At 35.7% G+C, this 15,444-nt stretch overlaps 1 protein-coding gene across 1 annotated transcript in view; it reads right to left on the bottom strand.

The window, feature by feature from the left end:
• The window catches only part of ada (adenosine deaminase), a 15,046-nt gene extending 6,123 nt beyond the window's left edge, over positions 1–8,923 (bottom strand). Inside the window, exons 1-5 of the mRNA XM_016548997.1 lie at positions 8,605–8,923; positions 4,494–4,555; positions 3,751–3,873; positions 1,443–1,586; positions 1,172–1,287 (exon numbers count right to left, since the gene is read on the bottom strand). Of these exons, the coding sequence (XP_016404483.1) occupies positions 1,172–1,287; positions 1,443–1,586; positions 3,751–3,873; positions 4,494–4,555; positions 8,605–8,646 (487 nt within the window). The 5' untranslated portion in view covers positions 8,647–8,923. The remainder of the gene's footprint in view (positions 1–1,171; positions 1,288–1,442; positions 1,587–3,750; positions 3,874–4,493; positions 4,556–8,604) is intronic.
• Between the last annotated feature and the right edge of the window lie 6,521 nt (positions 8,924–15,444).

Below are 15,444 nucleotides of genomic sequence, written 5' to 3'. Positions count from 1 at the left end.
CAGATAGTCATGTTATCTTATGCTTTGAATGATGCGCCCTCTTGTGGCCTCAGGAGAGAAGCCAAAAGCTTTTCTTCACCCTAACTGAAATTATGCATTTTAAATTAGAATATAATTCGAATTTTGATAATATTTAAGTACAAATTTCGAATTTAGTTTTTCAGCCATTTTGACAGCCCTAATATATACACACACACACACACACATAAAAAGATGCAATTTGGATTGGAATAAATATTGGCCTAACTAACAGCAAAATAATATAATACCTGTATACATATAATATTGGCCACCAATATAATGTGCACCACTCATAGAAGTGTATCAAGTGTAACTGTACACTGTACAAAAATCATTGATATGTTCAAAAATAGTATATATGTTATGTGGCATTGTTATTGTTATGTGGCAAGGATATATTAAATTGATCAAAATGACAGTAAAAAATGGTTACAAAATTTCAAATAAATGCTGTTATTTTGAACTTTCTATTCATAAAAGAATCCTGAAAACATGTATCACTTAGTAATGTATCACCACAGTAATATTAAGTAATACTATAAACTGTTTTCAACATTAATAATAATATTAATAATAACTGTTTCTTGAGCAACAAATCACTCATGTGACACTGAAGACTGGAGTAATGACTGCTAAAAATCACTGTGCAACCTGCAATGCCATCACTGGAATATATTACATTTTTGAATACATTCAAATATAAAACGGTTATTTTAAATTGAAATAATATTTCACAGTATTAGTGTTTTTACTGTATTTTGATCAAATAAAAGTGAGCAACAGATACTTAAAAAAAACAAACAACAACTTTTGAACGGCAGTGTACGTGACAGATCTCTTCAGTTTCAAAGGTTACATGAATAGTGTCTCTATTTACAAAACACATTACACATGAATCACCAAGGCTTCCAAATTCACAACAGCATTTCCAAACAGTCCATCTTGACTGAATTTAAGATGGAAACAAAAAATTCTGAGCCAATCTGCAGGAGGTTCGGCCAGTGTCATGATGATTAAACACCATTTGGACATAAGCATACAGTGGCTGTGGATGAATGGGTTTTTAATGAAGGATGACAGTGAGGAGTTGCCTCTCAAACACACAGCACACTGGGTGGGGGTGGGTGGAGCAGAGGTGAGAGTGTATTACTTGGCTTGTGACGCAAGCAGCACAGAATGGACCTGACTTTGGTTTTGAAGGCCTTCTCTCCCTCTTTGAACCCCTGGTTCACCAGGTCCACCACGTCATCGGGAGTGATGTCTCCTCTGGGAGGAAGAGGGGAAGACAGGCAAGAACAAAGACGAGAACAGGGTTATTGTGCAAGAGAAAATGTAAACCAGCATGATTGTTGTAACATAAGAACAATAAACAATACATGCCACAAAACAGCTTTTGATTAGAGCAAATATGGTACACATACGGTTTTTGGTCCCAAGGAAGAGGATCCACTCCCTTGTTGGCCAGCAGATGAGGGCTGTATCTGGCTTCAACATAGAGCACTCCCTCTTCAGCCTTTGTCTGTACAAACTCGTAAGCTATTCTCTTGATGGCCTCTCTGTCCCCTCTGCAGATGGAACATGAAACAGATAAGATACCATGACAACCCCACCCCCTACCCCAATAGCCCCTCGCCACCTTCAAGACCTACAGAGTCTTTAAGAAACATACACACACACATACATATATATATACATACATGCATATGAATATGTGTGTGTATACATATATATATATATATATATATATACACACACAAACACACACACACACACCAAGAATCTTCTTTTTTAGCTTGTGCTTTTCTAAGAAATGTTGTATTGTATCACTTATGTTGCTGCTGAATTGTCCTTTGAATTGCTTCTTTAAAATTTTCTCACTTGTAAGTTGCTTTTGCTAAAAGCATCTTCTAAATGAATAAATGTAAATGTCGTGGGGTTATTATGTGTGTGTGTGTGTGTGTGTGTGTTTGTTTGTTTGTATGTAATTAAAGTGGCCCAAAACATCAAACATCATTATAAAACATCATCTGCATCATCTAAGAATATTCAAACAGATTGCAGTAGGCTATAAATGCTTGAGTTGTTTTATGATGTCATAAAATTATAGCATTCATGACTTCTTCATTTATGGACAAAGATAGCACATGCTTCAGGGATATGTTATGTGAATGATTGAATTAACTGAATGAACTAGGCGTTACTTTCACTTCCACACTCAGATAAAATCCTTCTTTATTGCATAACCATGCACTTGTTCCAAGAACACCCACAATTGGAGCAAGATACCAAAGGCCATAATCATTTGCACAAATCAGTAATGCTTATGCTATAATACTTATTTTAAACAGTTCACTTGCAGATTTTTATTTTTTTTAATTCCCTCTCTGAGTCACATTATGCTTTAAAGTGCTAAATAAAAGGGCTATTTGACTGCAACAACAAAGCATGTTTTCAGGTTACACCACATGACATGCATTGAACCTGTCTACAGCACTGGACAAAAAAAGAGTCCAGTGGGTGCCAAAAGCAGCTAGCGAGTTCCCCATGTTGTTGTGGGGGAGGCGCACGATGTAAACAAGGCCCTTTTAAAGCTTCTGAGGACTAGAGGTTCATTTTCAACTAAGCATGTCAGCTGCCGGCCCACAAAACTACAGGCTGCACTGCTTTTCAGGTCTTCATGTCAAAGCATCTATCTCTCACATTTGTGAATCTGAGTGGAAACGTGTAGAAACGGTCTCATTATCTGATTCTTGTTTAGAAGACTGTGTGCAAGGGCCACAGAAAAGCCTGTGCAGAGGTTATATGTCCGTTGCTATAGCGACACGTCATGAAGGTGTGACATGAGCTGCATGTAAAGATGTCTGCAGGACATCAGAAAGGATTCCATGCCCTTGAGGGTCTATCCACCACTAGTGATATGGTGAGGCTCTCTTACTTATTAACCACTTGAGCAATGCTTCAGATTTGTGCCAGTAATTGAGTTAACATCAATGGAATTCAATATTTACTTCCATGTGGTGAAGGGTGCAACAGCATAGAGTGGCCTAGAATAATTTGATTCATGAGGAATTAAATTAATCTTTTAAAATATATATACTTTACCTTATTTATCCCTAATTAGTACCTTAAGGTACATACAGTATCAGTTCCTAAATTGTACATATTATTCCCTAAATGGTAGAATTTAGTATAAAATATTTGAAAGGGTATCTTTTGTACCTTTTTACTCTAATTTTCAAATGTCTAAAAAAAGAGCAATTATTGAACCCGAGCTTCATATCATAAGACTTTTATGACGTGGTGATTTAGTACGAATTCATACAATGTTATTTGAATGAAAACAAATGATTATTATAAAAACAATAAGCATGAAGGTCCGCACATAAACTTAATCGTCAGTGTCATATTGTGCAAAAAATTAAATCAAAAGATAATACAAATTCGCCAAAACGTGAAATTGCTGTTCAGAAACCTTTTTTCTGTGAGGGGAGAATAGTCCTGAGCTGAGAGACTAAAATGTAACTGTTGTTGGTGCAAAAACTCCAGGGAAAAAATTTAACAATGTCATAAAATTAAGGGAAAAACATCAGATTTTGTTGTTATCATGTTTTGTTGTAGTTTTTTTTTTTTTTTGCAGTTTAAATGATAAGGCTTCCATGCATTCTTCAAGCAAATTAGCAACAGAACTTATTTAGAACCAGCAGACCTTTTCTCGGCACAACTACTTACGCAATGGCATGCATGTAGTGATTGAACTTGCCAAGGAATTCTGTGAGTGTGGCCGGCTCATGCATTATGACCAGGTCTCTCATTTCATCCTCGCCGTTCACAGGTAGAGTGATTCCCCGCCGCCTGAGACACAGTTACACCAGAGGTCACTGGTTAGAGTTTGAACGTTTTAATGGAAATACCACAGAATTGCCTAGAATTAGGTCATAATGTCTGTTTACCCAAGAACACATGGTGCTGTTGATTCATTATAAAAAAATTATTTGAAGCTTATCTGATAACTTTGAATAGCCTAAGCATTACAAAATCTTTCATTCTCAGCCAAAAACAGATCACAACTTCATTATTGATCACAGGCTGTCAAAATGAATCATTGTATAAACCTATAAAGTCATTGTAAGTAGTTCATATTTGATGTTAGAGCAGCAGTGAAGGTGAAATTAGCAGTTAATATTGACTTAAATTCTTTGGCCTCAGAAGGCTCAAAATTTAACATACAAATGCAATTAAACATTAAATAATTAATATACTTAATATTATTATAAATGCTTACTATAAATATTATTACATACATAATTACTAATTATATAAAGAATTATTAAAATAATATTTTCTGAGTAAATAATATTTTTCATTTTTGGTGAACTCTTCCTTTAAGGAGCTTCTGAGTCACTAGGAAATACATTTAAATGAATGGTTTTCAGTGTATTTATCACAATATGTAATTGGAATACGTCACTTACTTTGCTACTTCTACAATGGTCTTTATTCGAATAGCACCATCAAGATGCACATGTAGCTCAATCTGCAAAGATAAAAGAACAGGAATCAAATACAACGCCCACTTTTTCACACCACTGAACCACGTGACAAATGCTGACAGAGACACTTGTTGATGGCACAGAGCAGAAGCACATCCATCCAAACTCTGAGCTCCTTCCCGCGCAGCTGTGAAATGGTCCTCGTGGAGCGCATCTAGAATGTGGAATGCACGACTGGGTGAAATAAGTTCAGTGGAAAGGCCAGAGATGCCAGGGAGAGCTGTGAGAGAAGTGAATGTAATGGCTCCAATCTACTGAGACATATTAAGAGTTGTCCTGACAGATGACCAAATGAAATTGTGACCCCACTTCACCAGCAGCTGTGAAACAAACAGCAAGGAGCATAGAGACAAACCATAAAGAGAAACCCATTAAGTCTTGGCTGTTAGAGAATGCAAAAACCCTCTATGTGGCGTCAACTGCTCTTATAGTATGTTGAATCACTGACTAAAGCATTTGGTTTGTGCCTTCTTTTTTACATTGTATTATTTGGGTACAAGAATTGTACATCTGCTTGTCATCATACCACCGTGAGTAGTGTATTCTTCTAACTATAAAGTTTACCAGTGAAGTTAGAAGAATGCACAGAAAAGATGCCAGCTTGTCTGATTCACAAGTATTTTATTGCGTATATGTGGTGAGTGAAAGTTTCGGTTTCATTGGATTCAATTTTATGTCGTTGCGTACTTATGACATGAAAGTTGAGTTCATGAAATTTTGAGTTAGCATAGTTAGCAAGAGCATGATTATACACGCAAAAAGGCTGTAAAAGCAGACTATGAGTAGATACGTTTTCTTGTTTGGCGTGAAGATATTTAATGTCTCCAACAACCTAGTCCCATTTAGCTACTTATTAGGAACTGCATTTTTAAGCCAAGGTAAATGTTTTAAAGAAATCACAAGTAGGTATTACTGATGTATTATACAGCATGTCATAGAGTAAAATATGAAAATATATTGAGCTTGTGTTAGCCACTAAACTTAACCAAATCAAAAATAGATTTAAAAAACCCATTGACTTCAGGACTGCGAAATGGTAAAGGCTAAAATTTCTTGATTGCAGGTTTTAGTCTATAAAAATCTGTCATCTCAGCAGCACTCTATTTCAGAATCCCAACTCCATAATACAATAACAAAGTGTGAGCATACAAAAATGTGAACTATATCTCATCATCAGTAGCTGTTCACTTCAATCCTGCTGGAAATGTTTGTTAATGGAAGAGTATCATCAGCTATAATGAAGACTGGCGAAATACTGAAATACTGTTGGTAAAAATATGATGGGAAACAGCACAATGTTTCACAATCTGAGGAAAATTAGAAAAACTAATAATCCAATCGTAGTCGAAATAATACGAATGCACAACGCTAGCTAAATTGCATGCTAGTAAGAAAGGGAATTGTAAATCACTCATGTTGTGAATACTCTCTTTCGATAACAAGTCAAAACATGGACATAAAGCATAAAGAGTTCACAGCATTTTATTACAACGGCATACTAATTACAATGCTATTTCAGGAGATTAGATTTTTTTCTTGTGTCACCAGAGACCAATTTTGGGGAAACAGAGAGTTCACAGGAAATTCTCAAGAGAAAAAAGGGGCCACAGGTGCCACTTCATGGTGCACGTGTGCAAACAGCTGTGCCACATCTTTGACCAAACTGCTCTGCACAACAACCTAAGTAATGGCTGTTCAGTGCATCACATTTCCTTTATGCTCTCATATACAGTTAACACAGAAGATAAAGACACTTTCAAACAGAACAGACCCTCATGAGTATGATAGGAACCACTGAAAGAAGTCAACACTGATTAAGCAGTGTGATCTCCATGGGCCAGTCGGACACGAGAAAGGACACTGCAGAGTATTAAGTCCCTTCCCCCACCCCCAGAGGAAAATGTGGTGTGCAAGCAGCCTTTTATATCAAATGATATCAATACCTTCAGCCCAGTTCAATGACGGAAATGCTCACGCTTTGTAAAGGCTTTACTTGAGGCACCTGGTAAATCTACGTAATCGCAAAGCAGTGAAAGCAAACTGGGGTTGATACAGGACAATAAAACTATTCTTTACATTCTTTTGCAGCACAAGAACTAAATGTTAAGTATTCACTCATAATAAAAAGCAGACTAAAGTGAGGCTTTGGAGTCTAATAACATTTAAAACAGACATCTGCTTGTAAACCATTTTATATCAAACATGCCTGAATAATGGAATCCATTTTCAGGATTATCAAAACCATTTTTTGGTACGACACTGTGTCTTTGGCAGAACTAAACAAGGATGATGTCACCTCTATTGCTTTCAATTCATTGGTCTTTAGCGCTCAGTTTCTCGGATCAGGTTAACAGAGCATGAGGCCCAATGAGACTACTTTCTTCAAGCACTCTCTGCATGGGTCTTCTTGCAGTCCGTTTAATTACTACAATAAACAACTCACTGAATATAAAAGTTTCCAAAATTATACATTTATGCTGCGAAAGCATTCACTATGTACAATATTATGAGCAATACTTTCGCATGCTCTACCACGGTTGTTTTCCCTGCCATCATGTAAGCCATGTGTGCTCAAATATCAAAAGGAAGACGTTCCAAGTGGAAAAACTGTCTTGTCTGTACAAGCCTAAGCTGTCACCCTCTTTATACTTGAATAGGTTCAAATGTGCATTGCAAACGACTACTGTAGTTGCTCTAATATTAATGTCACTGGGTAATAGGGTGGGGTTGAATATGCATGGACTGCATGTTGCTTAAATATTTATAAAGCTGACTTGCTTGCAACTGCTCACATTATGGAATCAGATGACTCTTAAAAGCTGCAAAGTTTGTTATGAAAATACTGCCTGCTTGTTAAAGGTGTGTTTGTGTGTACAGATGAGTGATTCATTGTTGTGCTTGCATTACAATTGAAGGAGTATCCTATAAAATGTCACTGGATGTACTGCATAATGCACTTATTGTCAGTTGGTGATTAAAAAACAAGCAATGTGACTTTTCTGTATTGTTTCACTGTGAATAATCATGTAATCATTAGATGTGGAACAAAGTCCTGGGCAACTGATAAAATATGGAAATTACTGCCTGTTAAGTGTTACATAATCTGTTGAATTTCTGATATAGCAAGTTTTATGAAGGGTGTGATTTAGTCAAGGAATGGTAAATTGTTTACCGCCTACAATAATTGTAGCTCTTTGTTAGGACTGTTACAAATCACCATAAAATTGCCCTCTTAAACACAAATTAAACAACAAAGTAAGACCTTTTGAATGTGTTTACAATGAGGAATCCAAAGAGAATGCTGTACTTTATATGGCAGCCTCTCACACTATACTGTCGACAATGGTGTAGATTCACACTGTAATTATTATGTAATTCTCAAAGAAACTTTAAGAAGGGTATCGCATAAGGAAGAATAAGGCTTGAATGCTACTTTCAGTGATGCTGGTGTCAGCCCTCCAGCTGCATATGGTCAGTGTAATACAAGTGCAGTACAGGGCAGACATTGTGTCGATTCTCTCATATGGGTTATTGACACTTCCACAAATTATGTGCTTATCGGCATGTTTCTTGTATCAGTTCTTCAAGCTGACTTCTGCTTGCTCAGTCAGTACAATAACTCCAAAGGGCAGATACAATGTATCTCCCTGCAAGGCCAAGAAGTGTGAACATTATCCTGGAGTTTTCTCTCCTTTTCCATAAATCATCATGCTTCTTCTGATGCATCAGCTGCAATGGCAAAATGTTTTTGATTGTCTTTTTATGAATATGTTACAATAATTTTATGATCGTGTTTCTTCACCTTATTTAACTTCAAACATTTTTACACTGAAATTACCTTTAACATTAAGTCTCCTCCTCCTTATTAAGCATCAGATTTAGGTCTTAATCTTATAGATATCTAAATTCATCATGACAATGGTGCCATTTTAATGTGTGCTGATTATGCTGTATTATCAATTTATTAAAACGGCATTCAACCCCGAATGTATGTTAAGAATAACAACGATAACAGTAATGACACTATACTAACCTTAGGTTTATCAAATGCTGGTTTTCCATTATTTTCTGCCATTGTCTTCACTCGAAGTGTAAATCTGTCGTGATAGAACTTGAACACGCGCTCTCCGGAACCTGTCAGCTCAAGCGGCGAAGTTCAGCTTCCCCATGCGCTTTACTTTTATACACTCCAACCCAGGCGCGGACAAAGAACACGCCTTATGAACAGATAACATGGGCGATGAACCCCGCCTCTACAACATCATCGTGCAATAAACCAACTAAACACGGCTGAACACAACAGAGTGACAACAATAACCGAGCAAACTAAACTGACAAACGCACCTAATTTACTCCACTCGAAGAGATTAAACCAGAATCCTATTAGAAGCTTTTTAGAAGCACAGTAATGCCACATGTACACTACTACCGACGCGACGCGAGATACTCGAATGCTGAAGCTGTCAACGCTGCAAGCGGAAGCGTTCTATTTGCGTCGCGTCGCGCTTGTAGAGAGGTTCAGCAATGTTTAAAAGAGGTTCGGCTTATGGCTAGTTAATGTCAGTTTGTGTCATAACAGTTAGCAAGGAAGAGTCCAGTCAGTTTTTTTTGGCGTATTGATTACCATTTGTATAACCACAGTTTTAATACAAAAACCATGGTTAAACTATGGTTAGATGTCACCATTTTTTGTTTAATTTGTAGTAAAACCATGGTTAATTTGGTTGAATAACTCATACTAAATGTTTAAATGCAAAGTTAACGTTACATAGCTTACTTAAAGAAGAGCTTGGTAATCGTGAGAAATGCTGATATATTATGTTGTGTGATCGAATTGCTACTGAACCTGTTCACAAAATCGGTCGCGAACTGAATCAAGCTGTCACCGAGCAGTTCGGAAATTCAGCTGTAAACAGGCACTGGCATAAAGTTGGCTTGACGTTGGATGTTCGATATTCGCAAATCAAGGGACCGTCTCTAAAGTCAAGTCAAGTCAAGTCACCTTTATTTATATAGTGCTTTTAACACGGATTTGAATATTAGAAATGTGTTAGTGTGTTATGTGTAAGCCAGGTTAAAGAGATGGCCCTTTAATCTGGATTTAAACTGACAGAGTGTGTCTGCCTCCCGAACAATGTTAGGTAGGTTATTCCAGAGTTTGGGCGCTAAAAAGGAAAATGATCTGCCGCCCGCAGTTGATTTTGATATTCTAGGTATTATCAAATTGCCAGAGTTTTGAGAACGCAGCTGACGTGGAGGACTATAATGCAATAAGAGTTTGTTCAAATACTGAGGTGCTAAACCATTGAGGGCTTTATAAGTAATTAGCAAGATTTTAAAATCTATACGATGTTTAATAGGTAGCCAGTGCAGTGTTGACAGAACCGGGCTAATATGGTCATACTTCCTGGTTCTAGTAAGAACTCTAGCTGCTGCATTTTGGACCAGCTGGAGTTTGTTTATTAAGCGTGCAGAACAACCACCCAATAAAGTATCACAATAATCTAACCTTGAGGTCATGAACGCATGAATTCACATTTCTGCATTTGACATTGAGAGCATAGCTCGTAATTTAGATATATTTTTGAGATGGAAAAATGCAGTTTTACAGTTTTTTTTTACAGTTACAGTTTTACTAAAGTTACATGCAACATTGGTATACACTTTTCTAACTTCAATAGCATTTGAGGAGAATAACTTACAGTCACACGACTGACTGTAAAGTGTTCATGTAGGTCTCAATTATAATGCACACCTTTTAGATTTTTAATATTTATTACAATAAACTGGCATATCAAATATTGCTATTTTTCATTACCGAATGGGCACAAACACAAAATATATAATTTCATAAAAATTAAAATGTAAAAGGTGTGCATTGTAACTGAGACCTACATGAACATTTTACAGTTGGTTTTATGACTGTAAGTCATTCTTCTCAAATGCTATTGAGCTTTACATTTAGGTAAATATTGTGTTTGAGCCCATTCGGTAATGAAATGCATTGCAATATTTGCACGATTTGACAGTTTATTGTAATAAATATCAAAAATCTAAAAGGTGTGGCTTATATCTGAGACCTTCATGAACACTTTACAGTTGGTTTTATGACTATAAGTAATTTCCCTCAAATGCTATTGAGCTTCTTTAAATTATGATATATATTGTATTTGTGCCCATTAAGTAATGAAAAATAGCAATATTTACATATGATTTGACAGTTTACTGTAATAAATATTAAAAATCTAAAAGGTGTGCATTATAACTGAGACCTATGAACACTTTACAGTTGGTTTTATGACTGTAAGTCATTCCCCTCAAATGCTATTGAGCTTTAAATTTTGATATATTTTGTGTTTGTGCCCATTCGGTAATAAAAAATAGCAATATTTGCATATGATTTGACAGTTTATTTTAATAAATATTAAAAATCTAAAAGGTGTACATTATATCTGTGACCTACATGAACACTTTACATTTGGTTTTATGACTGTAAGTCATTCTCTTCAAATTCTATTTTGCTATGTATAATTTAAGCTTTAAATTATGATGTATTTTTTCTGTTTGTGCCCATTAGGTAATGAAAAACTATATTTATTAAAACTATATTATTTTTTATAAATATAAAAAAACTAAAAGGTGTGCATTATAGTTGACACCTACATGAATACTTTACAGTTGGTTTTATGACGGTAAGTCATTCCCCTCGTATGCTATTGAGCTTTAAATTATGATAAATATATTGTATTTGTGCCCATTCTGTAATGAAATACATTGCAATATTTACATATGATTTGACAGTTTATTTTCATAAATCTAAAAAATCTAAAAGTGTGCATTATAACTGAGACCTTCATTAACACTTTACAGTTGGTTTTATGACTGTAGGTCACTCCCCTCAAATGATATTGAGCTTAAAATTTTGATGCATTTTCTGTTTCTGTCCATTCGGTAAAGAATAAATAGCAATTTTTACTGAGACCTACATGAAGACTTTACAGTTTGTTGTGTGACTGTAAGTCATTCCCCTCAAATGCTATTGAAGTTAGAAAAGTGTATACCAATGTCGCATGTAACTTTAGAGACCGTCCCTAAATTTGCGAATGTCGAACGTCCAACGTCAGGCCAACTTTATGCCAGTAACATACGCCTACTGGATAGCATTTGGAGTGAACCTTGACAGGTGGAACGAACAGTTAATAGAAGAAAATCGGAAATGTTACAAACTGAAAATGTTTATGACTCGAGTGTATGGCGGCGGTTTTGTCAACAATATATGAAAGAAACTGAGTATTAAATGAATCATGACTGCAACAAACTGAACCAGGTAAACGACATTACAATATTAGTTCTTGAAATTAATACTTTGTTTGAACCTTTTAGAACATGCCAAACGGCAGTGTCCCAGTCGATGACATAATAACGTAAAATAATCTATTTTTGAACTAGTTTCTTGAAAAGATTAATCGATTCGCAGAAACTGATTCGGACTTCCCATCGCCCCCTCCGGTGGATATCAGCGCAATACAATAGGCCTACTTAAAAAAAAAACACCTTTAAGATATTTTGGATTCAGAACCACGATTTCATATAATAATTCAATTTCTATTATTGTCATTTGTTGTTAAGGACGATCTGCGGCTGGCTTACAGTAGTTGGCCACTAGATGTCGTCATGACGTCATAAGTGCATTCATTCCTGTGGGTAGTGGAGATGGACCATACTCAGGCCTGGATGCCTGAATATGCATAACGTAATTAGGAAATGATTTGTTGATAAGAATGTTATTACGTCTAGTAGCCTATATCTGTTGTCTAGTATATATGTTCATAAAATGGCAACGGCATATATTATGCACATCTCTAATTAAACTATGAATGTTTTCATGACATGTTTATCTTTGTTGAATAACCTATTTGAATGCACCACTGAGAATGTTTTGCCACATGTTTGTACTTGAACAGAGCACATCAGAAAACCATGTACAAAATAACTTGCTAAGAGACATTTCCAATAGCAGGCAACATAACAGTTAGCCTACTGCATGCCTAAAGCATTACATTTGAACACAGTTCTTTCTAAACCCCTGCTGTTAAAGCAGTTCCTAAACAACAACCCTTATTTAACTTGGCCTAATCCAGCAACTCTAACCCTGCGTGAAGCCGTTTTCTGTTTCCCAACTAGCAAAAACATCCCATTAAATGTGTCATACATCAGTCTGCTGGAACAGTGCTTAAGAATGTGGTAGCACCACTCTTTCTATAAATCCCTCAGTGTGCTCTATGCTATTAAGACATGAATAGAGATGTAAAGCTTTTGAGCAGATGTAAAAACATTATTTTTTCCATTTGCCATTTATTTATGGCCCCTTGCATGACACCCCTGTATAACAGAATAAAGCACCACTGTTTGTTGTTCATGCATCTGTGACGTCTTCTTACTCATCATCTAGTCATCACTCTAAACTGTCATCAGATATGACTCATACCCAAACCAAATGTGGTTTACACATGATGTTAGATCAAGATTCGGAGAGAACGTTGGAGGTCGTCGAGATCTTCTCCTAGCTAAAGAGCAGAATATCCATAAAAAATATTGACTCTACTGGCCACATGTTAGGAAGTAGCTACTGCAGTGAATCTATCCCTTGTCCTGTATTTATTTGTTCTTGCTTATTTTAAGGCAAGAACTCCAGTAATGGAAAAGGGTTGTCGTTATTTCAGTCTTATTATGACTAGGGGGATATTTTCAGTATTTAAATTCAGCTTCCAGTAACCATGGTCAGTTGAGGGATATTGTTTCAGAATATTATATCATTTTGATAAAGCAACACCCATATTTCCAAATAATGACATCTTCATTTTCACAAGCTGTGATGGTAACATGATAATCATTAGCACATCAATCAACCAATTCACATTTTCCAAATTGATTTTGGGGGGAAATGTGTGTAATGTTTAATTTGTGTGTAATTTGATATGATAAAATGTGTCCATTGGAGCTAAGAGAACTACATTTTTACTGACAGCTGAATGCAGTATGAAATTTTTTCAAGCAACGGGATGTGTTGAACTTGAATGATGGTTCCAAAAGTTTTTTTTTTTTTTTTTTTTACAGGGATGACATATAACAACCTTTCTGTGACCAGTTCTTAAAAGAACACATTTTTTTCTTAGTGTGAAGAACAATGTAACATCTAAAAGCAACCTTTTCCACTAATAAGAACATTTTGTGCAATTCAAATGTTCCATTAATGTTAAAAGTTTCTTATGGAACCACAGATGCTAATTATTTATAATGGTGGTCTTTATAAATAATATAAATAATAACTATAATGGTGGCTAAAGTCTGTTGAGCATTTTTTCATGATTATTTAGATTATTTCAGCTGATTTTTCCATACGATGAAAGTCAGTGGGGTCTAAAACTATACTGGAACCTAATTACTCATTAAGAAAATATATATAAGAGAAATATTTAATAAGATACTTTTTCAAAATAGCTTGTTTTGTGTTCTGCAGCAGTTAGAAAAAACATTTTGGGATCTCCAAAGAATCTTTCTGTGATCAGTTCTTAAAAGAACACATTTTTTTTCTTAGTGTGCCGAACATGATTTCTACCGAGGGAGAGCACCAGCACTTGGAATGCGATTTCAGTGCACATCACTGTTCTGCAGAATGCCTCATCTCTCATACTGTAAATTTCAATATGACTTCTGAAGTTTACATTGAAAGATTTCACAGATTCAGTTGAAATATTTTAATATTCCCTTCCAGACGGTTGCTGGGCTCTTCCCATAAAGCTGTTACTGCATGTGGTTGTGTGTGTTGTCTGACATCTTTCCTGTGACTGTCAGATTTGCTTCCTCTCAAACGTCATTACTTGACCCTTGCTTAGAATGTGTTCTTATCAGAAACTAAAGGCTTTCCTGTTACGACTCGTGCAGTTTCACACATCTAGTTAGAATGCTTGGAACGTAGGTATCATTTCCTCCCCTCAAAAACAGTTTGTCAGATTCAGGTTCTTCTTTTTTGAGGGTGATTTATCTACATCGCTGCACATCTGGGCTGCAGCTGCGATTAATGTGTAAGAGGTCTGTTTAAATTATAAGGAAAAAAAGCAACCTGAAACTTTAATGATTTACTTTGCATGTGGCGATTTTGATGGTGAACAAAGCAAGCACCAATGACGTCAGCAAAGAGAATATAAAAATGATAAGTCAGTCTGTACTGACAAGTTAATAATCTGTTACACGGCTCTCTAGAATAGTCTGTTCTGATTGACTGATCAATCTTGACTGTCAGTGATTTTAGTGGTAGTGTTAATATATTATACAAGTAAAATTCTAAATTAATTTCAGCTAATATAAATATTTAATATTCAAATATTTATTTATTTTGTGACTAGCCCTTTACTGTAAACGATGTTGCACTGTTAACTTAGTAAAATTACGTTCATCTTACTTATTTGTTTCTGCTCTGTTGACATTACTCAGTTTGATTAAGTTTTTAATACTTTCTGTTATGTCCCTGCTCATTTCAGATGCCGTTTCACTCGGATATACATCACAGTAGAGAAAAAAAGACAATCGCAACTTCCGTTTCATGCCGACTTTTAAAGCATTGCAATTACAGCAGGCAGGCGCAGGCACGGGCATTTTCCAAGGACATTTGTGTTCTTTTGTCGTGTTGTTGAATGGCGGTAAGTTATTACTTCCACAGTATATAAATATGTAAGGGAAAATACTGTAATGGTATTGTTTAAACTGTTGTTAGGTGGTCATTAACGCCAATATATATATACAGTGGGTACGGAAAGTATTCAGACCCCCTTAAATTTTTCACTCTTTGTTATATTGCAGCCATTTGCTAAAA

The sequence above is a fragment of the Sinocyclocheilus rhinocerous genome, unplaced genomic scaffold, assembly GCF_001515625.1.
Source record: "Sinocyclocheilus rhinocerous isolate Xijiao unplaced genomic scaffold, SAMN03320098_v1.1 scaffold72, whole genome shotgun sequence".
In the NCBI taxonomy this organism is placed as follows: domain Eukaryota; kingdom Metazoa; phylum Chordata; class Actinopteri; order Cypriniformes; family Cyprinidae; genus Sinocyclocheilus; species Sinocyclocheilus rhinocerous.
The sequence above is the reverse complement of the archived record's forward strand: the minus strand, read 5'-3'. Positions and strand labels throughout refer to the sequence as shown.